Source organism: Amblyraja radiata, chromosome 19, assembly GCF_010909765.2.
Source record: "Amblyraja radiata isolate CabotCenter1 chromosome 19, sAmbRad1.1.pri, whole genome shotgun sequence".
In the NCBI taxonomy this organism is placed as follows: Eukaryota; Metazoa; Chordata; class Chondrichthyes; order Rajiformes; family Rajidae; genus Amblyraja; species Amblyraja radiata.
Window position 1 is genome coordinate 35,616,592 of NC_045974.1, and position 27,177 is coordinate 35,643,768.

The following is a 27,177-nucleotide window of genomic DNA, read 5'->3' on the forward strand; positions in this document are numbered from 1 at the left end:
CTTCACCCCCCCCCCACCCCCCCCCCCCCACCCAACCCACTACAAGCAGTCTGAAGAAGGGTCCTGACCTGAAAAGTTGTCAATTCATGTTCTCCAGAGATGCTGCCTGACCCGCAGAATTACTCCAGTAGTTTGTGTCTATTTTTTTGTATCTACAGTTCCTTTTGTCCACATTTAACACCACTGTCCAGGGATGAATTTGTGGGCACATTTTATATTATTTTGCCTTTATATCGTGGGGTAAATAATATATCACTTTGAATCAGCAATGTGCACTCACTGAAAGTCATCTCGTAAATTTCCATTATATGTTCCACACAGACCCATAGTGTTTCCCTTCCACCTGCTGTCAACCTGGAGATACAGCCTTCCACCTTCATTGTCAAACTTCATTGAGAGACCAAAGGTTGTCTTCACTTGTACAAATAAAGATGACAACCTAGCGATTTCAATTATTCCTGTAGGTAAAAAGATATAAATGTTTACAAAATGCACTTTATTTTAACATTGGACACAACCAAACTAAACAAGACACATTAAGGTATAACACTGCAATATGTATGGAATGACTTCTCACAGCCTAAGCTCAGTGAATATAATGTACAGATCGCTGCTGGAAACTCATTGCTGGTGGGCAGAACTAAATATGCTCCATGAAATGTATCACACGCAGCTTCCTGTGTACAATGTGTTGGTGCTACTCGATAGCAGCTAGCATCACTGACTTGAACAAATTTCTCACCTTTTAACTATTTCTGGACGGAATTTGAATTGTCAACGAGCATACAATACAATACAATAAAATACAATACGGTTTATTTGTCACATTGCACATAAGTGCAAGTGAAATGAATATGTCAGCAGCGGTACAATGATAAAGAACACACACAAAAACACAATAAAAATTTAACACAAACATCCATCACAGCATTCATCACTGTGGTGGAAGGCACACAATTTGGCCAGTCCTCCTCCATTTTCCCCCGTGGTCGGGACCTCAGCACTCCGCAGCCATTGCTGCGGGCGTCCAGATGGTAAAAGGACAAGGTACAAGTCCAGGTAAGTCCAGAGTCGGCTCTTCCCCACCGGTGACCGCGGCTTTAAGTTGGTGTAGGCCGCAGGCCGGCGGTCAAAGATTTAAAGTTTAAAGTTCCCGCCGCGCCGCAGCCAGAAGCACTGCCGACCGCAGGGCAGGCGGTCGAAGCCCCCCTCCAGGGGTGATGGTAAGTCGCCACCGCGCCCGCGGTAGAAGTTGGCCGCGGGCCGGCAGTGATGGCTTCTTCTTCCCCCGGGTCCCCCACGAGGGATCCCGGGCTGTAGACGCCACGCCAGCTGGAGCTGTGCAGACCGCGGCTTCAGGCTGCCGGCTGCCCCGGGCCAGCGAAACAGAGCGCTCCCCTCCAGCGAGCCCCAGCGATGGCTCGCCCGCTCCACGCCGAGAGTCCATGCTGCGCCCGCCACTGAAGCCCCGGGCGCGTCTCCGGGAAAGGCCGCGCCGATCCTTGCTGTTAGGCCACGGGGAGGCGACCTGAAAAAAGTCGCCTCTCCATGGAGGAGGCGGCCAAAACGGTTTCCCCCTCACCCCCCACACAAAACACACAAAGAAACATTAAAAACATACTTTAAAACATACTAAAAAAATAAAAAAAGTTGAAAAAACTAACGCGCTGCTGACAGGGCTGCCGCCATTACAGCGCCCCCCATGCTTTGATCATGCTTTGAAAATCCAATTAGATGGATAATAACCAAAAAGCTTCATTATGGTAAAAAATCTGCCAGCAAGATAATTTCTCTATCTTTGCCCAAATAGACCCAAAAATACAAAGACTATTATAGGTATAGGTAATTATTATATGTAATATTGATAGGTAAAATATAAAAATGTTGAATGTAAGTTTGTCTCAGATGCATGTACTGCACTTTGTGCATTTCATCCCTTTGAGGTTGTGGGGAAATAGCAGCATAAAAGAGATAGGAGCCTGATGTAAATATTAATGCTGATATGGGGATATGTTCAATGCCATTCTTCAGCAGTAAACTAAATCAATCATTACATAAATGTAAGCTACATCAGTACATCAACCAGTTGCATCATATGATAAGGAAATCCATAGATAATCAACATTTAATGTATCCCATGAACGTAGACATTCTCACAACATTTAAGAAGCACCTTGAATCACCCATTGTAGGTGACAAACCCAATGCAGGTAAATGGCATTAGTGTAGATAGGTCAAACATGCAGCATTGACATGGTGGGCCAAAGGGCCTGTTTCTGTGCTGTACGACTTCATGGCACATGTTGATAGCCGATACGCAGCTACTTTGCAGTGCCAAGAAGTGCTGTGCACTTGCCGCAATGAGACCTGTATTAACGATGCAACTGACCGGGTGATAAGCATCAGGATGAAATAGAAGAAAGACAAGGTACTTAAAACACTTGGAAATCTCAGGGTGTTTACCAGGATAAAGAATTGTTCAAAATAAGAAATAATCAGACAGAGAAAAAATGCCAGAGATTTTAAAGGTGCATTTGAAATCCGTAGGCATTATGGCAGCTCGCATTTCATGTGGTTTTCAAATAACGCACTGTTTAATTAATGCCAAAACCTAATTTATGTGGGGTTCTTTTAAATAACGCCCTCAACTTTACGCCTGTTTAAATGTATGTTTGATATACACGTTTTTGAATTACCTACTGCTTTTCTGGAAGGTAACTCCCGTGTGAAGCGCGAGGGGCCTGTATATTTGAATGCACACCAGCAATAATTAAAATTGATGAGCTACAGATGCAAGTCGCTCTTTAGCAATGAAGCCACTATAATAGTGACCTTGCTTAAATAAGGGGAGGTCCACATATGACACCTCTTTGTAACAGTCTTTTTTTTTTGCACTGCATTCATTCAAAGCACATTTTTTTAAATCCTTCTAATACATTTGCACTTTTAGTATGTATTCTATTTATTTGAGATGCTGCGATTTGCACGTTATTTTGGTAAATGAGATGCAGCTCGCTCATCTGGAATGCACATAATTCCCCCTTTGCAGGTTTCTGTAATAGTAATACCGTTGTTATAAGGCAGGCTAATTGCCTGGTGGATGCCAAGGTGGATTTCCCCTGTCCTGCTTAAGGTTACTTGGTTACTTGTATCACCTTCTGTCACCAGGGTTACTGACTGAATGCAACTGTGATCCAGATTCTGCAAAAAAAAAAAATTCTGTTAGATTCTGCAGGATAATCTTGATGTTAGCTTTACATTGTATTATTTTGTCATGTTATGGGCTTATGGGATTCAGCTGCAGCCCAGAACATTTATCTGCACAAGGTGCTGCAGAAATGTGATTCCATTGAGTTCAGTATCAGAGCACAACACACAGCCATTCTGTATATAACACGTTAGTGTTTCTGACTGTGTTGCATTTCTCGGCAGCCATGTCACCCAGCACTTCCAACACAGAATTCAGAAAACACTTGGTTTAAATAAACACCTTCTTATTGTAGAATAGCCTGTGGTTCATTCATTTGTGGACATTTTACAAAACGCATGATTAAATAAAAGGCAAGGCAAGGCAAGGCAACGTTATTTATATAGCACATTTCATACACGAGGCAGACTCAAAGTGCTTCACATAAAAACATGTCATACAATAAAATGAAATAATAAAATGAAATAAAATAGAAGAATTAAAAGAAAATAAAAGCAAAATTAAAAATGCGTTATAAAAAGTGCAAAAGTTAAAAGTGCAATGTAGTTAAGATTTAGCTGAAAGCTAAAGTAAACATAAAAGTTTTCAGTCTTCTTTTAAAAGTGGTCAAAGTTGAGGCAAGTCTTAAATCTCCAGGAAGTTTATTCCAGCTATTTGTTGCATAGTAACTAAATCCTGCTTTCCCATGTTTTGTATTTACTCTGGGAATCACTAACAGATTGGTCTCAGAAGATCTTAGCGGTCTAGAAGGCTTATATAGTGGAAGCATGTCAGTGATATACTTTGACCCTAAACCATGTAGTGATTTATAGGTGAGCAGCAGGATTTTGAAATCAATTCTCTGACATACAGGGAGCCAATGTAAGGATTTAAGAATTGGTGTAATGTGTTCAAATTTTTTGGTCTTTGTTAGAACTAGCAACAGCGTTCTGAACAAGCTGTAGCTGCCTGACAGTTTTTTTCGGAAGACCTGCAAGGAGACCGTTACAACAATCTAGCCTACTAGTAATAAAGGCATGTACAAGTTTTTCTAAGTCTTGAGCTTTTTAAATCCATGAACAAAATTCAATATAGACTAGAAATTAATTATACATAATTACATTACTTGAAGAGAAATGCACATTTTGGGAGAAAGTGTTTCATCAGACTAGTTGTGGAGAAGAAAAACATTTTCTTATGCAGTATGTTGGAAGTTGCCTCTGAAAATAATTTCATCAACTGCAGTGTGCATGACTGAGGGTTTCTCATAGACAGCTCTGGAAGATTCAGGACTGGAGACAGAGGCGTGCATTTGAAACTTTAATCTGGATTTACTTTCACAAATGATTGGTAACTCACACCGCTCCCATTCCTGTTTTAATTTCAGATTTCTAGTGTCCAATTACAAATGAAAAATCGGCAGTAGGATTTTATGCAGATGTTTATCTTCAGTTGCTATGGCTTTGTGCGAGGGACGAAGAAGCAACCATTGGTTATACTCACTGTAAGTGTGAAGATTGAATTCAGCACATAGAATTGAAAGGTAATGCAATCTGGAAGAGTAAAGAAGGTGAGGGAATGCATGAGGAATGATAGAATATTATGAAGTGTGGAGGAATAGAGGAACCATAGAGTATGTATAGGAGCTGCAGAAGATGGTAAACACCAAAGATAGACACAAAGTAGTGGAGTAATTCAGAGGGGCATGTAGCATCTCTGGATAGAAGGGAAGGGGTGACGTTTCAGATCAAGACCCTTGTTCAGACAGAGAGTCAGGGGAGGGGGAGACAGAGATAAGGAAGGGTAAGGTGTGAAAACAAGACAAAAGAGATGCAGATCAAGGAACGTAGAATAGATCATTGTTAGCTAGGACAAGGTGACAACAAAACAGAGATAAAATGCAATCGGGGACAGTCAGACTGGTCGGAGAACTGGGAAGGGGGAGGGATGGAGAAAGAGGGAAAGCAAGGGTTACTTGAAGTTAGAGAAGTCAATGTTCATACAGCTGGAGTGTAAGCTGCCCAAGCGAAATATGAGGTGCTGTTCCTCCAACTTGCATTGGGCCTCACTGACAATGGAGGAGGCCCAGTACAGAAAGGTCAGTGTGGGAATGGGAGGTGGAGTTAAAGTGTTTAGCAACCGGGAGATCAGGTACGTTTAGGCGGACTGAGCGGAGGTGTTCAACGAAATGATCACTGACAGTGCACTTGGGTAGATCCCTGAATGTAGCAGGTCAGTAGATAAGACAACAAAGAGGCAGTATGTTTTGGATCGTGTCTCTTTTTTGCCTTGTCTACTGGAGCAAAAACAAATTGCTGGAGGAACTCAACAGGAGGCACAGGGATAGTCGACATTTTAGGTCAAGACCCTGCATCAGGGCTGATAGGTCGGCAGATAATCTGTAACTAGCAGAGTGGACATTTGCTTTAATTGGCTGAGGCAGAGAAAATGGAAGCAGGAAGAAGATTTACGATAACTGTATAATAGATTTATTAGGCCACAGCTACAGAAAGGATCTAATAATAGATCCTTTCTGGGAGGATCTGGGAGAAGGCAGGAATGGGGTACTGATTGGGGATGATCAGCCATGATCACATGATCTGGCTCGAAGGGCCAAATGGCCTGCTCCTGCACCTATTGTCTAATATCAGAAAGGGTGCAGATGAGATTTATTAGAATGTTTTCAAGGTTTAGAGAATAGTATCTATGTGGTTGCTTTTCTTCAGCATACTGAGGATGATTTAATTAAGAAATGCATAAAATGAGAGAGCAGAAAGGACCTACTTTGCCCATCATGGAGGCCATAGCAAAGTGATTTGAATATGTCATTAATTGGTGGGGGATTCAGATGGAGTACATTTATTTTCACCCAAAGACAACTGCAAATCAGGAATTTACCGCTTAAAAAGATGGTTGTAGCAGAACCCTCATAATGAAATAATCTCTGGAAGAACATTCAAAGAGACATCAATTTTAAAGGCAAAGAAAAGTGGCCATTCATTTTGGCTGGCACAGACACCATGGGTGAAATAGTCTCCTTGTCTGACATAAGCTTCTGTGATTCAATAAAAATAAGTGGGCTATATTTTCACATGTGCTCAACACAGTGGATCAAAGAGAAATGTCACACCCAGGAACTATGGTTTACAACTATTGTAGAGAGCATTGTTGCAATCTCTACAGTGTTAGCTTCATAGTTTTCAGGTGTAATTTTATCTAATTTACTCACATTATTTAAATCATAAGAAAATCTAGCAGTGTAATAGATTACATCATTGTGGAAATTAGAAATTAATCTTTCATGCTCTGGCTAACATTATAATTATTTTGATCTGTGATGCTTGTCACTTTAGATTCAGCTAAGGACAGAAGTGCATCAAGTGATACAACTGTTAAATACACAGACCTTAATTCCAATGTACAATATATAATTTGAGAGTAGGTGAACTATTATTAATTATTGTGTTTACAATAATCATTGTCAGCTTTACGAAAATGGATAACAAACGGATGGAACTTTTCAAGATAGCGCCAAAGCAGTTGACCCTTTGTGTGCTGGTCCCAGATGTGAACCCACTATCATTTATTACAATTGCTTCCTTCTTTTAAATCTTTATTTCAACAGCAACTTTTCTTATTTTAACTATGTTCTTCTTAATCTCACTACATGTTATTCCCATTATCCTGATTCAGTGCACTGTGGACGACTTGATTATAATCGTGTATTGTATTTTCGCTGACTGGGTAGCACGCAACAAAAAAAGCTTTTCACTGGACATGTGACAATACTAAACTAAACCAAAAATGAATCAGGTGGACTTGTGCCATTGTGTTAACCTGCAAATGTTTTTAGATTAAGCATTAACATGCCATGATTTTAAGAAATCTGTAGGTTCTGAACATAAATAAATGTATAAATGAACACCAGATATATACTATCTGCTTAAAATAGACACAAAGTGCTGGAGTGACTCAGCGGGTCAGGCAGCATCTCTGGAGGAAAATGATAGGTGACATTTCAGGTCGGGACATTTCTTCAGACTGAAAGTAGGGGTGGGTGGGTGAAGAGCTGGAGCTGAGAAACAAGCCTTTTTCTCGCCTCCCCACCCCCTTCTCATCCCTACTTTTAGTCTGAAGAAGGGTCTCGATCTGAAACGTCACTTTGGTATAAACCAGCATCTACAGTTCTCTGTTTGTACTATCTACTTATCTGAACCAGATGCTAGAACCCTCTGTATAGGAATGAGAGAACTAAATAAAATGGAAATTAATTATTGGAATTTTCACCTAGAAGTTCACAGAATATGAACTTAGTAGTTGATATTGGTGACTTCAATCTACCAGGGACAAACTTGGAAGTGAAAAGAAATGAGTGCAATAGGAGGGCAAACTTAACCACGGATACAATACTGTATTGTTAACTGAAGCAATGGTTCGAAAGACCTATGTGAAGGGGGGGTATTAGGTCTCACATTATGTAACAAGTAGGAGATGATGGAGCAGGTCAAAGGCAGAGCAGTCTTGGCACAATTACAGTTTGAGATATGCCTTGTAATGGAAATAGTTAATAGTACAATAGAATCATTCAACTTCGGAAAGTCACATTTTGAGGGTTTAGCCAAGAAAACCATTCTGGAATTCACAGTTTAAAAGGAAAATGACTCTACCCACAACCATTAGACACTTGACTGCTACAAACATTAACCAAACTATGAACTGTCTTGGTTGCACTACGGACTTCAGTCATTTTGTATTAATATTGTATTTTTAATTTATTGGATTTTTTAAAATGTATTATGTAATCTATGAGTGTTGTGTTTACAGGCCTGTTATGCTGCTGCTTGTATGAATGTCATTGTTCCATTGTCAGTACATTTGACAATTAAACTCTCTTGAGTTGAAATAGAATCACAGTTTTGAGTTTTTAATTTACTTAGCTTTAACAGCTTATTGGAACTGATAGCTCCAGATTTCAATTATAAGGGGTTGAGGGGGTCAATTATAAGAAGGGGTCCTTTATTAGTACCCCATCAACCACTCTAAATATTCATTCACCCCCAATGCCAACATATGGTGGTTGCAGTGTGCACCATCTACAAAATGCAGACCTGCGACTCCAATGGCACCTCCAAGTCCATCATCTCTAGCACTTAGCATGAGAACAGCAGGTGCAAGGAATGCCACCCCCTGCAGGTTGCCCTCCAAGTGGCACACCATGCTGACCCAGAACTATATTGTAGTTCCCTCATCATTCTGGAACCTCTTGCCCTACATCACTGCAGGCGCATCTTCACCAGAATCACAGAGGTTCACTAGTTATAGGAGTAGAATTAGGCCATTCGGCCCATTGAGTCTACGCCATTCAATCATGGCTGATCTCTGCCTCCTAATCCCATTTTCCTGCCTTCTCCCCATAACCCTCGACACCTGTTCTAATCAAGAATTTGTCTATCTCTGCCTTAAAAATATCACCATCTTAATTCGCCATCTCCTTCTCAAGGGATTGGTAATAAATACTGGCCTAACCAGTGCCATTCCGCTCCTAAAAATTAATAATTGAAAATAACTTCCAGTCTGAAGAAGGGTCTCGACCGAAACGTCACCTATTCCTTTGCTCCATAGATGCTGCCTCACCCGCTGAGTTTCTCTAGCATTTTTATCTATCCCTGATATCCTGTGTGCTTTACCCTCCTGTTTCCAGTTTGCACTTCCATCAACTTACAGGGGAAAGATATATTTGAGCCAAAAGCTGTTAACAGACCAGATTGCTGCAGACTTTGGAATTCTTTCTTTCCTGAGCTTTCTTTTCTTCTGGAACAAATCATAGATTGTTCACGAGACCTTCTGTCTCATAGACCTTTTGTTGGAAAGTAGCATTGTTTCCATTTTCTGGTTATTTTTTTCTATATCCAGTCATAGTGCGGCCATGCCCATGTTCTCTATATCATAGGATTTATGCTGTATCCCTTCAGCTTCAGATCTCAAGATGTGATAAGCTGCTGCCCACATGTTTCATCTTAGTAAACTGTGCTCAGATGTGCAACCTATGCAAAGTAATGTTCCCTGCCTTCACTTCGGTTATCTTTAGCTGTTTATTTTCCTGTTGGTGGATTTGCTAAAAAGGACTGCCCAAAGTTAATGTGGACAGATGATATGGAAAATCTCAAGAGAAAACTGAATAGGTATGCAATGGATTGGCCAATGCAGACATAGCATGGAGATTTGTAGGAAGGAACAGCAGATACTGGTTTAGACCGAAGATAGACACAAAAAGCTGGAGTAACTCAACGGAACGGCAGCATCTCTGGAGAGAAGGAATGGGTGGCGTTTCGGGTCGAAACCCTTCTTCAGATTTCTTCACAGAGATTTCCTGTAGTTTACAGCTCCCATTCCTGTGCATGCTATCAGGCCGAGATAATCGCTGGGTTTTCAGCATTCAGGGAGTTCAAAACTGAGTTCCATCTAATGCCTGCATTTCAATGAATCAGATTTTTACCTCTTTCAATCCCTTCATCAAAAGATATATTCTTTTGATATAATTTGTTTGGAATGTTTTAATTTCCAGCCCAAAGGTTTCAAACGCATTCCTGGCAATGTAAGTACACTTTGAAAAATGGTCATCGTGAGTCATCAGCTCAGAGTACGTGAACCATGACAATTCACCTTACAATTATTTGAAATAGATGACAGCCTTGGTGTCTTGGAAATCACTGACTGACCAGATTACAAAGTGCTTTTGTGAAACTGGAGACACTGTTGCAAAATGTTCCAGCTGATTTCTTATTGTTCATTTTACGCGCCAACATTTTACTCTCTTATTACCGACAGTCAAATTATAAAAGAACCAGCGTGTAATTTAAATATCAATAGAATTTTTAATGCTACATTTCAATCTAAAAAGGATACGTATTGTGTTACCTGGCCACAAGGTGCATTCTGTAATGTCACAGTGAACTTGTTATTTCTGTGGCTCTTTGCAAAGATATACTGGCATGTGCCAAGGAATGTAAAAATCCGACCATCAAAGGTGGTAAAATGCATGTCTCCTGTGACTGAGCATTCAGCTAAAAGAAAAGAGTGTTTGTTACGTTTTCATTTTGAAGTTTTTCATATCCTCAGGCTATTCCAAACTATCTGGAACAATCTTAAGTAAATAGCTGAGAGACTAACTTTAGAACGTAGCACATGGAGCTGTACACCACAAGAACAGGCCCTTCGGCCCTCAATGCCTGTGCCAAACATGATGAAATGTCTCGATCCGAAACGTCGCCCATTCCTTCTCTCCAGAGATGCTGCCTGTCCCGCTGAGTTACTCCAGCTTTTTGTGTCTACCTATACCAAGACTCACTTATCTACTTGCATATAATCCATATCCTTCCATTCTTTGCATATGCATATCTATTCAAAAGTGCCTTAAATGCCACTAACGTATCTCTTTCAACCACCAACCTTGGCAGCACGTTCCAGGGACTCATTAGGTCATAAAGAACAGGAGTAGAATTAGGCCATTTGACCCATCAAGTCTACTCTGCCATTCAATCACAGCTGATCTACCTCTCCCTCCTAACCCCATTCTCCTGCCTTCTCCCCATAACCTCAGACACCGCACACCACTCATCACCCTCTGTGCAAATAAAATTGCCCTGGACATCTCCTTTGACCAAGACCACCTTTTTCCTGGCACACCTCGCCATTACCAGGAAACCACATCAACACCTCTACTTCCTTCGAAGGCCTAGGAAGTTTGGCATGTTCCCAACAACTCTCACCAACTTCTACAGATGTGCCCTAGAAAGCATTTTATCGGGATCTTTCACAGCTTGGTTTGGGAACAGCTCCATCCAGGGCCACCAGAAATTGCAGAGAATTGTGGACACCGCCCAGCCCCTCACACAAAACAACCTCCCTTCTATTGACTCCATATACACTTCACACTGCCTCAGCAAGGCCAGCAGCATAATCAAGGACAAGTCTCACCCCGGTCACTCCCTCTCCTCCCCTATCCCATCAGGGAAGAGGTACAGAAGTGTGAAAACACACATCTCCAGATTTAGAGACAGTTTCTTCCCTCTTATCAGGCAACTAAACCACTCTATCCACAACCAGAGAGCAGTCCTGAACTACTATCTACCTTATTGGAGACCCACGGACTATCTTTAATCAGAATATATTGGACTTATCTTGCACTAATTATTCCCTTTATACACTGTAGATGGTTCGATTGTAATCATGTATTGTCTTTCCACTGACTGGTTAGCACACAACAAAGGCTTGTCACTCACTGTACCTCGGTACACATAACAATAAACTAAAATTCAGCTTCAACCTTTGTCCCTCTCGCCTTAAAGCCATATTCTAGTATTTAATTTTTCTATCTTACAAAAAAAAGTTCAGTTTCTTCTCAGCTCTTATCAGGCAACGGAACAGTACTTTCATCAACTAGAGTGTTATCCTGAACTCCCATCTACATCATTAAAGACCTTTGAACCATCTTTAGTCAAATTTTATCAGACTTTATCCTACACTAAATAATATCACCTTAATCCTGTATCTGTAGACTGTAGAGAGCTTGATTGTATTCATGTAGGGATTTCACCAATGGAACAATTCCTCAGTATAGTTCTGGACTGTTAGCATGGATCACAAGATCAAATTCTGGAGTAAGAAATGTTAATCTTCCAACTTCTGATTGGAAGTGAGAATGTGACTGAAACCATCGATCTTATGTAGAGAAAAATCAGCATCTTTCATTATCAAACTTAATAGGATAGTTTAAATACATTATTCACCTTTAATCTACCCAATAAGGTAATAATGGCACTTTATTCTGAGTTGAGTATATTATCAATATGTTACATTTAATTAAAAATTGTGATTAAAAACTGTACAAAGGACGTATATTACCTGGGCAATCGCTGTTTGTACAATTCCAAACACCACCTCTGCAGATGCTGCAAACATTAAACATTCCAGTTTTGTTAAGTCGTGTTAAAATTGAATAACTATGCATGACTTACAATATATCAATACACCAAAATAATCATGGACTAGTGAGTAGTAAATGGACAAAAATATTGAAAGTCTGTAAAACAATTAAGCATTACTCACTTAAAAGCTGCTAAACAATTAAAAGATAAATCTGTTGCCGCTTTTAATTTTTATAACCATATATAACCATATAACAACTACCGCACGGAAACAGGCCATCTCGGCCCTTCTAGTCCGTGCCGAACACTTATTCTCCCCTAGTCCCATCTACCTGCGCTCAGACCATAACCCTCCATTCCTTTCCCGTCCATATACCTATCCAATTTATTTTTAAATGATAAAATTGAACCTGCCTCCACCACTTCCATTGGAAGCTCATTCCAAACAGCTACCACTCTCTGAGTAAAGAAGTTTCCCCTCATGTTACCTCTAAACTTCTGTCCCTTAATTCTCAAGTCATGTCCTCTTGTTTGAATCTTCCCTACTCTCAATGGGAAAAGCTTATCCACGTCAACTCTGTCTATCCCTCTCATCATTTTAAAGACCTCTATCAAGTCCCCCCTTAACCTTCTGCGCTCCAAAGAATAAAGACCTAACTTGTTCAACCTTTCTCTGTAACTTATGATTTTTCAAATTACAGTATGCTATTTTCTATGCTGAAACATACCACATATTGCAGCCCTCCTGTAAGTGAGATCCTATTGGGTAGGCGGTGCCATGATATACACATGGACAATCAGACATAGATATACAAGTTCCATTTTCCATGACAAGTCCTAAAAAACAATTAGAAAAAATGCACACAAAATAATTCCGTTGTCTTAAAATGACATGGTGAATTAGAAACATAGAAAATAGGTTCAGGAGGAGGCCTTTCGGCCCCTCGAGCCAGCACCGCCATTCATTGTGATCATGGCTGATCGTCCCCTATCAATAACCCGTGCCTGCCTTCTCCCCATATCCCTTGATGCCACTAGCCCCTAGAGCTCTATCTAACTCTCTCTTAAATCCATCCAGTGATTTGGCCTCCACTGCCCTCTGTGGCAGGGAATTCCACAGATTCACAACTCTCTGGGTGAAAATGTTTTTTCTCACCTCATTCTTAAATGGCTTCCCCTTTATTCTAAGACTGTGGCACCTGGTTCTGGACTCGCCCAACATTAGGAACATTTTTCCTGCATCCAGCTTGTCCAGTCCTTTTATAATTTTATATGTTTCTATAAGATCCCCCCTCATCCTTCTAAACTCTAGTGAATACAAGCCTAGTCTTTTCAATCTTTCCTCATATGACAGTCCCGCCATCCCAGGGATCAATCTCGTGAACCTACGCTGCACTGCCTCAATCACAAGGCTGTCCTTCCTCAGATTAGGAGACCAAAACTGTACAAAATCCTCCAGATGTGGTCTCACCAGAGCCCTATACAACTGCAGAAGAATTGTGATGGGAATTCTGCAAAAATTTCCCTGTGCTCATGTATAGTTGCTAAATGTTTGACCCCAAGAACAATGACGAGTGCAAGCACATGCCAAGTAAGTTACTTCCATAAACCACGCTACACTGTGCTTCTCTGCACTGGTGTAAATTTGATAGAGGTACTAAAAAGGATTTTGTATGATTACATTCCAATTACCTTCAGTCTAATAAAAAGCTATTTGGCTTGTCCTTATTGTTCACTCGATCTTTTATTAAAATATAACAGCAAAACATGAAATGCTAAAATTCACATCAGTTTCATTAACATCCAGAAGTGGGTGGAAATGATGAAAAAGCTATAAATTGTATAAAAATGTATACGTGTGTTGCAAAACAAAATGTGCCAAAATTCTATCTTGGCCAGGCAGCATTTTAGAAGAAACATCTATAAAAATAGTTTCCTTAAGAAAGTTTCTTATATATTTAAGCATGCAAACCAGATAGAGTTTGATTAAAACAGTTGAAGATGCATTCATCAAAAGACCATTGCAGTGTCAATCTACCATTACCGAGAGAAACATGAATAGGACTTTTAAAAATTATATAATAATAATAATAAATTTTATTTTTATAGCGCTTTTCTAAGACTCAAAGTCGCTTTACAATAGTAACAGACAATAGCAAACGGAGAAGCGGCGAACAAACAGCGCCAGCGTCCTCTCCGTGCAGGACATAAAGAAAGAATACAGACATAACAATAATAGACATTTAATCGGAATAACATATAATCGGAATATAACAAATAATAAAGACATCACAGAGACACAAATTAAAAACAGAATTCAATCCAAAAACAGAAAATCAAAAACACAGTGTGAAGAACTATAGAACACGTTATGTTTCTGAATGAAATAGAACTATATTAGTAAGGTTCCAAGAATGTTTATGATAATATTTCAAAACTATTATACCATTCCTTATGCCCAAGATATATATTTTTAAGCTTTTCAAAGGCTAGTGCAAAAAGGTAGAAACTGCCTATAGTGTTTAGATAATTCTGAGGACATACTCAGTTCTGAGGACAGTCCCAAATTCACGTATAATATTTTCTCAATTACAAACATCAAGTTGAGAACGACTTGGACTTTCTGTACTGATTTTGACAAAATAGAGATCAATCCAATTTATTAGAAACTCAAGACTCCATTGTGTATTTTTACTGCTTTAAGTTTTCAGCTGGGATAAATCCTACATATGAATGTACCCTTTATAGCATAGAGTACATTTAAATTAAAACTGCAGCTTCTCCCTGACAGTATTGAGGCAATAAAGTCACCAACACTAAAATAATGCTACATCTTTTGAGATGGAAAATTTGAAATAAATCCTCCTAGTTAATGTTACCATTGCATAATATTGCTAATGTAAATTCAATCTCATAACTTGTCCTATGGCAAGTTCATTTATGCCTCTAAATACATTTAGAGAGCAGTACAATTATACAATGGGAATACAATGTCACTCAAAGTGACTTTCTCCCAACTTCAATACCAGACATAGGCAAATGAAGTACTGGAAAGAGATTGTTCATCACATTGAAAAACAGAAACTTTATTTTTAAATTGACATTAAAAAACTAAATGAATTTCTCACCATCAGGGCAGTAACAACCATCCAGGCAGTGTAGGCTACTCCCCAAACACTCCTTTTCAAATGTGCAAGTCGGTGGACAGCAGCTAATACAGTCGCGATGAACAAAACTATCTTCACACTGATTAACTGAAATATAACAAAGGTTCAATACAAATGTTTTGATTCAGCACAATTTACAGAGAAGAAAGCATTTTTTTAAAGAAGAGGATGACCGACTGGCTTATATTGATGTTGCATGTATCACTACAGTGTAAAAATGAATTTTGTTATTATGAGTAGCGGTAATGCAAGTGAAATGGTGCACAATTCATCTATTTTTTGTCTTTATTATATAAAGACATTCTTCCTATATGAAATATCAATCAATCTCTGCCATAGAAATATTAATTTGGTGTTATCTTGGGAATGTGTTTCCAAGGTAAGATAGTTTGGAGTGAAAGTGATTTATCAAACTATTACAATGATTGATTGTAATGATTGATACAATGGGACGACAGATGGCACAATGGGCTAAGTGTTCGGCTGGCGACCGGAAGGTAGCCGGTTCGAATCCCGCTTGGAGTGCATACTGTTGTGTCCTTGGGCAAGACACTTCACCCACCTTTGCCTATGTGTGAATGTGTGTGAATGTGTGTGAGTGATTGGTGGTGGTCGGAGGGGCCGTAGGCGCAGAATGGCAGCCACGCTTCCGTCAGTCTGCCCCAGGGCAGCTGTGGCTACAGAAGTAGCTTACCACCACCGAGTGTGACTGAGGAGTGAATGAATAATGCGATGTAAAGCGCCTTGAGTATTAGAAAGGCGCTATATAAATCCCATCCATTATTGATCACTTTCATAATGTATTCTCAAATGAATTGTGGCAAAGTGGATACACATTTGAAGAGGTTAAACCATCAAACTCTTGCTATTGCCTGAGCTTGTTACCATTCATTGTGTTACAAAGCAGATACATCACTTGCCACTTTGCCCTACAGCATCATTCTGTGTCCATCCAAACAGATGCACAGTTGGTTTCCCAACATTAAAGCTAGAAATCAAGTGTTCACCATTATTTGGCAAATTATTAAAGATTTAAGGAAAGATCCACCCATGAAACACCTGATTTACAAATTAACCTTTCAAAACAGTGCACACAGTTCGGTCCCAGAACAAATAATCCTCAAATCAAGACCTTTTTGTTTCTGGAGAAATAAATAGTTCTGGTAAGTGGACCCATATGTCTGGGCCTGCGGTGACAGAGATTCAGTGTTGGTCAAACCAAGAAAACTGAGGAGTGATGAATATTAGTCTTCAAACTACATAAACGTTAAGTGTACTTGAGCATTGGTATTAGTGCTTGGCTGTTGCAAGGCACTGGAGGGTGATTAAAACAGACTACATTGTGGGACCTGATTACAACTGCAGATAGAGAGTTCAGATGGCTCCTCAGCTCATCACCAATGATGAAACAAAAAGGGCTGGAGTAACCTAGCAGGTCACGCAGCCTCTTTGGAGGACATGGTTAGGTAGTGTGTCCTGTCTGACCTGCTGAGTTACTCCAGAACATTGTCCTTTACACAAATTTCTAGAATCTACAGTGCCTTGTGTCTTCATGACTAATGGTTTTTGGTAGATTTTTTCCACGGGACCCCCAAAGTCCCACAAATTTAAAGTCTGGACAATCACCTCACATCGAGGTGCCCAAACTATGCCCCAAAAATAGTTGCAAGGTATTACAAATTAAATCCCACATACATTAAATTAAAGGATTAGGGAAAATCTACTCCTTTTACAAACAATCCACACTTTCTCTGCAATACTCTCCTTGTTCAATGGATCATGGAACTGTTAGTGGTCATATTTTGTTTGTTGTTTTCAAGGTCAAAAGCAATTACGTATAAAATAACAAAAAAAAACAACTTACTGCAAGCAGGAAAATCATCACTCCAATCTGTTATGGGATTGCCTGCATGAGCACATGCCCTGGCATATTCTTTTAAGGCACGGCATTGAGTTTCAGTGTCATCCACCCTGTGCAACGGAACAATATGCTAACTCACCAGTAATTTGAATATTTAAATTTGTAATAAATTTGGTTACAAAAGGAGCACTTACTTGCACAGATCATTAATACAGCTGGCGACATATGAATTCGGCTGGACATTTTCACGACAAGTAAAAAATGGGAAACCAACCAGTACTTCACATTTTGCAATGATATCCTGAATTAAATTGAAAAGAACCACACTGAATAACTATTCCGCAATATATTTTTCAAAACACCTGCACAGAAATTATGATTGTAATTTTCATATCACCTAGTTGTCAAGTCATATGTTGTGATCAGACTGTTGATTATAAAATGCAAAGTAAATTTGCCATATATTGTTAAATTATTCAACTGTAGTTAGATGCTGGTTTACACCAAAGACAGACACAAAATGCTGGGCAGGCAGCATCTCTGGATAGAAGGAATGGGTGACGTTTCGGGTCAAGACCCTTCTTCAGAGTGAGAGAGAAATTCTTCTTCTTGGTTTTAATTTGTTTTCATTTTTTTAAGATTAAAATGTTTCCCTTTGCTACATATCATATACTAATATCATATCGAGTCTGACTGTCAAATTTCTCCTGGTTGGCTTGATACACCAGGCCAAGTTGTGGGTACATAATCTTGAAATCAGAACCAAGGTTTTCGGAGTGAAATCAAGCAACACATTTTCATTCGAAATGTTGTAAAATTGGGGCAAATGAAATTCACAACCAAAAAAGTCTAAATACCTTTCTCGGATCTTGATATCAATGAATATCAGGGAAAACAGACTGAATAAAATACAATTCAAAGGTGAAACAACTGTTCAATAGCTTTAACTATTTTCTTTATCAGAAAGTTTATCCCTCATAATCTAAAATTGATGTACATTAAATTAATTCTGAGCCTTTCATAGAAACATAGAAAATAGGTGCAGGAGTAGGCCATTCGGCCCTTCGAGCCTGCACCGCCATTCAATATGTTCATGGCTGATCATCCAACTCAGTATCCCATCCCTGCCTTCTCTCCATACCCCCTGATCCCTTTAGCCACAAGGGCCACATCTAACTCCCTCTTAAATATAGCCAATGAACTGGCCTCAACTACCTTCTGTGGCAGAGAATTCCACAGATTCACCACTGTGTAAAAAATGATTTTCTCATCTCGGTCCTAAAAGACTTCCCTCTTATCCTTAAACTGTGATCTCTTGTTCTGGACTTCCCCAACATCGGGAATAATCTTCCTGCATCTAGCTTGTCCAACCCCTTAAGAATTTTGTAAGTTTCTATAAGATCCCCCCTCAATCTTCTGAATTCCAGCGTGTACAAGCCGAGTCTATCCAGTCTTTCTTCATATGAAAGTCCTGCCATCCCAGGAATCAGTCTGGTGAACCTTCTCTGTACTCCCTCTAGGGCAAGAATGTCTTTCCTCAGATTAGGAGACCAAAACTGTACGCAATACTCCAGGTGTGGTCTCACCAAGACCCTGTACAACTGCAGTAGAACCTCCCTGCTTTTATACTCAAATCCTTTGAATGCTAACATACCATTTGCTTTCTTCACTGCTTGCTGCACCTGCATTCCTACTTTCAATGACTGGTGTACCATGACACCCAGGTCTCGTTGCATCTCCCCTTTTCCTAATCGGCCACCATTCAGATAATAGTCTACTTTCCTGTTTTTGCCACCAAAGTGGATAACCTCACATTTATCCACATTATACTGCATCTGCCATGCATTTGCCCACTCACCCAACCTATCCAAGTCACCTTGCAGCCTCCTAGCATCCTCCTCACAGCTAACACTGCCCCCCCCAGCTTCGTGTCATCCGCAAACTTGGAGATGTTGCATTCAATTCCCTCATCCAGATCATTAATATATATTGTAAATAGCTGGGGTCCCAGCACTGAGCCTTGCGGTACCCCACTAGTCACTGCCTACCATTCTGAAAAGGACCCGTTTACTCCTACTCTTTGCTTCCTGTCTGCCAGCCAGTTCTCTATCCACATTAATACTGAACCCCCAATACCATGTGCTTTAAGTTTGTATACTAATCTCTTATGTGGGACCTTGTCGAAAGCCTTCTGAAAGTTTCTAATACAGTATTCATTTATCTTCTTAATTCTAGCTACCTTTGTCATCGTATTAATCTCATAAAGGACATAAACATATCAAAACCCCACAGTATAATTAACGCCAGTGCTGCAATTGAACTATAACCCACAGAATCATAGATATTTACAGTAAATAAGGCATTTAGGCATTTCAGTTTAGTATTTCAATGCAGTTTTTTCATAAGCAATTAATTCCTATTCAAGATTTTAGAGTCCCAAGCATTTGCAATGATAGAGTAATACAGAAGGCACTAACGTTAATTTCTGCTTCTTTGTGCCGACATGGACTAGGGAAATCAAATGGAACAGATTCACATGGGGAATCAAAGGGAGATTGTGACATCCAACTGTTTCCAAAGACAGCTACATCCTCAGTCACCATATCTGAAAAAATGATATGTGTGTTACAGAAGGTTAATATAATGCATTCTATTTTACAATGAGGAGGTCACTGAAAATACTGACGGACTCTCTTTCATGGCCATATATGCTCACTGTACACTGAGCCTGTGATAAAATCTGCTGACACTATGAAATCTTTAAGATCTGTGGACCCAAATATACATAGGTCAAGGTTATTTAAAATGGTTCCAAAACGTTTGTCATGTCTGAACTTATTAAGCACTGCTATTACACAGATGCACACTAAATCAAATATCTAGACCAGCACTTCTCAACCGGGGTTCCCCAGAACACTAGGGTTCCGCGAGAGGTCCCCCCCCCCCCCCCCCCTTCCCCCCTTCCCCCACCCCCACCCCCAAGGTTAGTTCTTCTGTTTGCCTTTGCTGCAGTTTTGAACAAACATTTTGATTTTAGGGGGGTTTTTTGCAATGTCAATAACTTGAGGAAAAACGTGAATTATTTTTTGCTTAAACCAGTTAGCAGAAAAATATATTATGCTTGCCTTATGAACTATAAGTTTATGAAAGAGAAAGAAAGAGATTAATAAATATATAATAATTTTTATGTAGGAGTTCCCTGAGACATGAAAATTATTTCAAGGGTTCCGCAAGGGTAAAAAGGTTGAGAAACGCTGATCTAGATCTTCAAAATAAATCTATAATACAAAACTAGAATTTACATTTATATATTAAAAAAAGATCATTCCACAGCTATATGTTTCTACAAGATCCCCCTCATCCTTCAAATTCAAGTGAATACAAGTCCAGTCGACCCATTATTTCATCATTTGTCAGTCCCGCCAACCCGGGAATTAACCTGGTCAACCTACTCTTAATAGCAATAATGCCCTTCCTCAAATTAGGAAACTAAAATTGCACACAATACTCCAGGTGCGGACTCCAGGTGCGGTCTCACCAGGGCCCTGTACAACTGCAGTAGGACCTCCTTGCTCCTAAACTCAAATCCTCTCACGATGAAGGCCAACATGCCATTAGCTTTCTTCACTGCCTACTGTACCTGCATGCTTACTTTCAGTGACAGATATACAAGCACTCCCAGGTCTCGTTGCACCTCCCCTTTTCCTAATCTGACACCATTCAGATAATAAACTGCCTTCCTGTTCTTGCCACCAGTGGTTAGCCTCACATTTATCCACATTATGCTGCATCTGCCGTGCATCTGCCCACTCAACCAACCTATCCAAGCCACCCTGCAGCCTCATTGTACCCTCATCACAGCTCACACTGCCACCCAGCCTTGTGTCATCCGCAAACTTGAAGATGTCACATTTAATTTCCTCGTCTAAATCATTAATATATATATTGTAAATAACTGGGGTCCCAGCAGTGAATCTTGCGGCACCCCACTAGTCACTGCCTGCCATGCTGAAAAGGAACCATTAATTCCTACACTTTCCTTCCTGTCTGCCAACCAGTTCTCTATCCGTCAATACCCTACCCCCAATACCATGTGCTCTAATTTTGCATACTAATCTCTTGAGTGGGACCTTGTCAAAGGCTTTTTAAAAGTCCAGATTCACCACATCCATTGGCTCTCCCTTATCCATTCTACTTGTTACATCCTCAAAAAATTCCAGAAGATTTCATGATTTCCCCTTCATAAATCCATGCTAAATTTTCCCGATCCTGTCACTGCTTTCCAAATGCGCTGCTATAACATCCTTAACAATCGACTCGAGCATTTTCCCCACTACTGATGTAAGGCTAACTGGTCTATAATTCCCCATTTTCTCCCTCCCTCCTTTCTTAATAAGTGGAGTTATATTGGCTACCCTTCAGTCCATAATAACTGATCCAACGTCGAGAGAACACTGGAAAATGATCACCAATGCATCCATGATTTCTAGGCCACCTCCTTGAGTACTCTGGGATGCAGACCATCAGGCCCTGGGGATTAATCTGCCTTGAGTCCCAACAGTTTACCTAACACCCTTTCATGACTAATGTAGATTCCCTTCAGTTATTCCCTCCCACTAGATCCATGGTCCCCTAGTATTTCTGGGAGATTGTTTGTGTCTTCCTTAGTGAAGACAGAATCAAAGTACTCGTTTACCTGTTCTGCCATTTCCTTGTTTCCCATTATGAATTCACCCGTCTCTTCCTTTTACATATCTAACGAAGCTTTTAGAGTTTTTATATTCCCCGCAAGCTTTCTTTCATGCTCTTTCCCCCTCTCTTAATTAACCCCTTTGTCCTTCTCTGTTGAGTCCTAATATTTTCCCAGTCCTCCGGTTTGCTCCTTCCTCTGGCCAATTTATATGTCTCTTCCTTGAATTCAACACTATCCTTGATTTCCCTCCTTAGCCACGGTTGAGCCACCTCCCACATTCTATTTTTTCACCAGACAGGGATGAACAATGTTTGGAGTTCATCCATGCGGTCTTTAAATCTTTGCCTTTGCATCTCCACAGTCAACCCTTTAAGTATAATTTGCCAGCCTTTCATAGCTAATTCCCGCCTCACACCTTCAAAGACTCCTTCCTTTAAGTTCAGGACCCAAGTCTCTGAATTAGCTGTGTCACTCTCCAACTTAATGCAGAATTCCACCATATTATGGTCACTGTTACCCAAGGGGCTCTGCACAACAAGATCGCTAACTAATCATTACACAATGTTTAAGAAGGAACTGCAGATGCTGGAAAATCGAAGGTAGACAAAAGTGCTTGAGAAACTCAGCGGGTGCAGCAGCATCTATGGAGCGAAGGAAATAGGCAACGTTTCAGACTGATTACACAATACCCAGTCTGGGATGGCCTGCCCTCAAGTCGGTTCTTCTACATCCCACGTACATTCCAGGAAATCCTTCTCCTCAGCGCTACTACCAATTTGGTTGGCCCAATCTATATGTAGATTAAAATCACCCATGATAACTGCTGTACCTTTGCTACACACATCCCCAATTTCCTGCTTGATGCTATCCCCAACCTCCATACTGCTGTTTGGTGGTCTGTATATAACTACCACTGCTTGGTGGTCTTGCTGTGTTTGTTTACATGCAAAAGAGTAAAGCGTTACAACGCATTTAATCTTCAGGCTTCTATTCTAGGCCTTATCTACCCTCAAACGCGGACAGAAAAATATCCCTGGCCCAAGTCAGAGATAAACAAGGCAGTTCCTCTGATATCCATCCCGCAATTTATACTTCAAACAACATTCCTAAAATAGATAACCTGAGCATTTATCTCATTAAACCGGCGAATATTTCTGTACACAAAATTTGCACTAATATTTTTCTATGTAATCAAGGTATCAATTGCGATGTTCTTCAATTCCTGGGATGCACTTCATGTGCTTATGAAGGTGCCATGTTAATGGAAATATTTCTTCCATGTTACAGCAGGTGGTGTTTAGCTATACTCATGCAAAGCACAGACCTATGAACATGGATCCCCTCAAGACATATTGGGTTACGGGTGACGACACAGAGAATATTTCGAGCTGGAGGTGGGATACAGAGGAGATAATTGATTCATTTCATGAATTTCATGGAACAAAGTCTGTGAGAACTGAGACACATATTTGGCAAGACATGTCAAACTTCAGTAATAAAATTGAGGACAATTTCATGGAATGTATGGGTTTTCTGGATGAACACGTTGAGGAACTAACCAGTGGGAAGATCTAGTATTGAATAAGACAAAACCAAAACCCAACTCTGCTTTTCGAAGTCGTAAATAATGGGAAATGAAGAGGAATCCCCATAAAGACGGAGGCAAAAGTCTATCATGGTGTCACTGGGGATACTAGATGTAATAGTCTTGCTGGAGAAAGTGGGATGGTCAGCAAAAAAATACAACCTTCAGATGCCCTCAAGTGCAGCTAGGATGATGTGATGTAGCACTGCAAGGCTTTTGCTAAACCAATCCTGGAAGCAAAGTACTTAACACGGGGTGGGAGATTGCAACCTTCACGTGGTCCGCCCTGTTTCGACAAATGCAATCAACCCGGCGTGTACAATCAAATAAGATCAAATAGAACAAGTTGTCCTACAACTTTAGGCTGTGCACACCATACGCAAGAAGAAGAAGAAGAAGAAGAAGTACTTAACACTATTCACATTTTACAAATGTACAAAGGTACAACCTACAAGCAATACCAAGACATTTTAAGAATCCCATTAAATCAGCCTATTGCGAAAGTTTCTGTCTTTTAAACAAATGTTCTTTGACTATCTGAGGAAAGAGATATCAATGATATCTAGATGAACTATATTCACATTTCATAACTTAATTCATACAGTATGCTGCCCGATACTTGTAGGGGATTTGTCGTTCCACAATATGATCTCTTTTAGCCTACAGATATCAGACCAGTTACCATAATTCTGAGATATTGGTTTATGCCCAGGAAGAACTAAGTATTTTTTATTAAAAATACTATATATATATTTATTTATTTAAAGCCACTGTTTTAATAGCTTTCAAACATCTCAATGTTCTAATTTAGCAATATCATGATTTAAACTTTGTTTTCATGTGCTTATAAAACCAGAGAGTAAAACAGCTAAAAAAGCTTTTCTATTAATGGTGGGTGAAATGCCATCTTGATGCCTGCCCTTCATCCATCACTGACCTCAAGGCTTTCTCCTGCACTTTCCCCAAATACTGGGATCAAAACCTTAGTCACTATCAGGCTATGTTATGTTTAAAGACAGAAAGGAAGTGATTAAAACTCCTGGCTATACATCCTTTGTGAATAAAATGCAAGTCATTGAGTTTTTACACGTCAAAAGTACAAGTCTTCCACCATCACAGATTTCCTAGCAGCCAACTCAAGCGTAATCACTCAATTTGTGTTTATCTTCTGTGAAAAGTGTGTGGATGCAACCATGGGCATTAAGAAAGGCAAAGATAACTAAAAAACATTACTTACTATAGCTTGCATTTAAATCATCAGACATATCTCCATTGTAGTTACCACATAGACCACAAGGTTTGCCTTTGTGTTCCTCTGTGAGTTTAATATAAACACCAGAGAGCCCATCCCATGCCAAGGAAAATCCAAATGTCGTTTTCACAAGTATATAATCAGCAAGACGTTCAAAGAATGCGTGCCCGATAGTCTGAGGCAAAGGCAATCTGAAAGAAAGATATTAAAACATTTACAATAATTGTATAAGAATCATGATGCTAATTAATTTAAAGATTTGCAGGCATTACAATACTCTTTGTAAACACACACTTCCTCTGAAGATGCATTTGGTAAAATCTACATCTTTTTATTCATATCAAGATACTCATTTATTAATCCAATTAAAAACATTCACTGATCCCTGTACCATCTCATATTAGCCAACTAATGTTATATATGTGTGTGTGTGTGTGTGTGTGTGTGTGTGTGTGTGTGTGTGTGTGTGTGTGTGTGTGCGCGCGCGTGTATGTGTGTGTGCGTGTATGTGTGTGTGTGTATATGTATGTGTATGTCTATGATGAGAAAGGTAAAAGAGAGGAAGCAACTTGAGATGCAGAATCTCAAAATTGTTGGTACGTCTCTTTTGCCTTCCTCATATGAGTGAATGCTGCTTTTTAGTAGAGGATGATCCAGAGCTTGTTACGGGCGGCCACGGTGGTGCAGCGGTAGAGTTGCTGCCTTATAGCGCTTGCAGCGCCGGAGACCCGGGTTCGATCCTGACTACGGGTGCTGTCTGTATGGAGTTTGTACGTTCTCCCCGTGATCTGCGTGCGTTTTCTCCGAGATCATTGGTTAATTGGTTAATTTTATTATATAGTACTGTAAACCCTCTTTATAATGAACTATGGGGGAGGTGGGGAGAGGGGGGGGGAGGGGGAGGGGGGGAGTAGAATGGTGTCCGTACTAACTGAATAAGGAATTATCATTTTAGGTAGCACGAACAAAGAACTGCAGATGTTGGTTGATAGGCAAAAGAACACAAAGTGTTGGAGAAACAGCAGGTCAGGCAGCATCTCTGGAGAACATGGATAGCTATTGTTTCAGGTCAGGACCCTTGGTTCTTGGTCTCCTGGTCCTCCAAAAATATTCCAAATGGAATTTAAACAGGAGGTGGGGGAGGGTGGACCTAAGCAAAAAAGGGTTCTTCAGACTGAGCAGTCTGCTGAGTTATTCCAACACTTTGTGTCGTTTCACCTTAAAGCTAGGTGCCGATACTGTTAGTCTGCACCAGCGAGTTCATCTTCTCCAACTGGTTCACCATCATTTTGACGAGGCTGTTGTTGCGGCTCACATTGCAGACCATGACTGATAACTATTTTTACAGGCCGCTGCCACCAACAGCATATGCACTGTCAGTGTGGTGTTCCCTCCCCTCTCACCAGCTGCCACTTATTTCTGTTGACCATCGCTTTGTCCACTCCACCCACCACCGCTGCCTCCTCTTCCTTCTCCTGTCGCTTTGTCCACTCTGCCACTCCCTCCTTCACCACCTCCTCCTCCTCCTCCCCCACAGTCGCCAACATCTTCCAAAGTGGAGTATGTCGGCAACTCCGGGAGAGAAGGAGGAGGTGACGATGGAAGAGGGGGGGGTGGGAGGGTGAAGACAAAGGGTGGACAACGTGCCGGCCAACAGGAAGAAGTGGCAGCTGATGAAAGGGGAGGGATCCCAATGGTGACCAAGTGCATCCTGTCTGTGGTGGCAGCCTGAAGAAAACGTTGTCAGCCAAGGGCTACAACATGAGCCCCAACCACAGTGGCGTCAACCTGACTATGCAGCAGCTGGTGAAGAAGGGCTCACTGGTGCACCTTGCGAGCTGGGCATGATGCCAGTAGCGAGGGCTGTAAGCGGGTGGGGAGACAGTGCCAGCGTGTGTGGCATTGGAAGTGCCAGCCGTCCGCTATAACCAAAATCCATTACCAAGACGTTTGTTAAAACAAAGGTTTACTGTATAGTAGAAATTTGATTCTGTCAACGAGCGTTGTTTTCGCTAAGATATGCACCTGATTCGTCCTTTTGTAACTGAATGACCAAGAATCGTTATTTCCTCTTCGTTTGAAAAAAACAAGCTTAAAGACCTCGAGCAAGAGTACGGTGAAGATGTGCATTCCTCATTGTTGTGGACCTGAATAAACAGAAGCAAAACAGTGAGATAAAGGCAACTTTGTGACGTGATTAATGAGTGGTCAGTGCACGCCGTTAATTCATACCTCCACCATATACTGGGGCTCCGTTGTCCGACAATCTTTTGCAAGAACATAAGAACATTTTCCAGGAAAATAAAAGTAAAGGCCATCGAAAGTCTCAAAATGGTATTGCCCCCATGACTTGCATGTTCCCGCTATGTCCACTCCAAGATTTGGAACTAAAGAAATTAAAAAATAAAATGTTTGATTATGATTAATTTTTGATTATGATTATTTCTGGCCCTATTATTTCTTGGATTGAACAGTTTCCCTGAGTGCAAGTGGCACAAATAATTA

The 27,177-nt window shown here is 40.4% G+C and overlaps 1 protein-coding gene across 4 annotated transcripts in view; it reads right to left on the reverse strand.

Moving 5' to 3' along the window:
- Positions 1-27,177, reverse strand: part of otogl (otogelin like) — a 148,907-nt gene that overhangs the window by 104,786 nt on the left and 16,944 nt on the right. For all 4 annotated transcript variants that reach the window (XM_033038224.1, XM_033038222.1, XM_033038225.1 and 1 more), the window contains 12 exons: positions 26,905-27,059; positions 26,698-26,819; positions 24,658-24,863; positions 19,620-19,747; positions 17,337-17,443; positions 17,146-17,252; positions 15,243-15,368; positions 12,843-12,951; positions 12,092-12,138; positions 10,106-10,251; positions 3,069-3,201; positions 281-458 (listed from right to left, as the gene is read on the reverse strand). In XM_033038224.1, the coding sequence (XP_032894115.1) occupies positions 281-458; positions 3,069-3,201; positions 10,106-10,251; positions 12,092-12,138; positions 12,843-12,951; positions 15,243-15,368; positions 17,146-17,252; positions 17,337-17,443; positions 19,620-19,747; positions 24,658-24,863; positions 26,698-26,819; positions 26,905-27,059 (1,564 nt within the window). The remainder of the gene's footprint in view (positions 1-280; positions 459-3,068; positions 3,202-10,105; positions 10,252-12,091; positions 12,139-12,842; positions 12,952-15,242; positions 15,369-17,145; positions 17,253-17,336; positions 17,444-19,619; positions 19,748-24,657; positions 24,864-26,697; positions 26,820-26,904; positions 27,060-27,177) is intronic.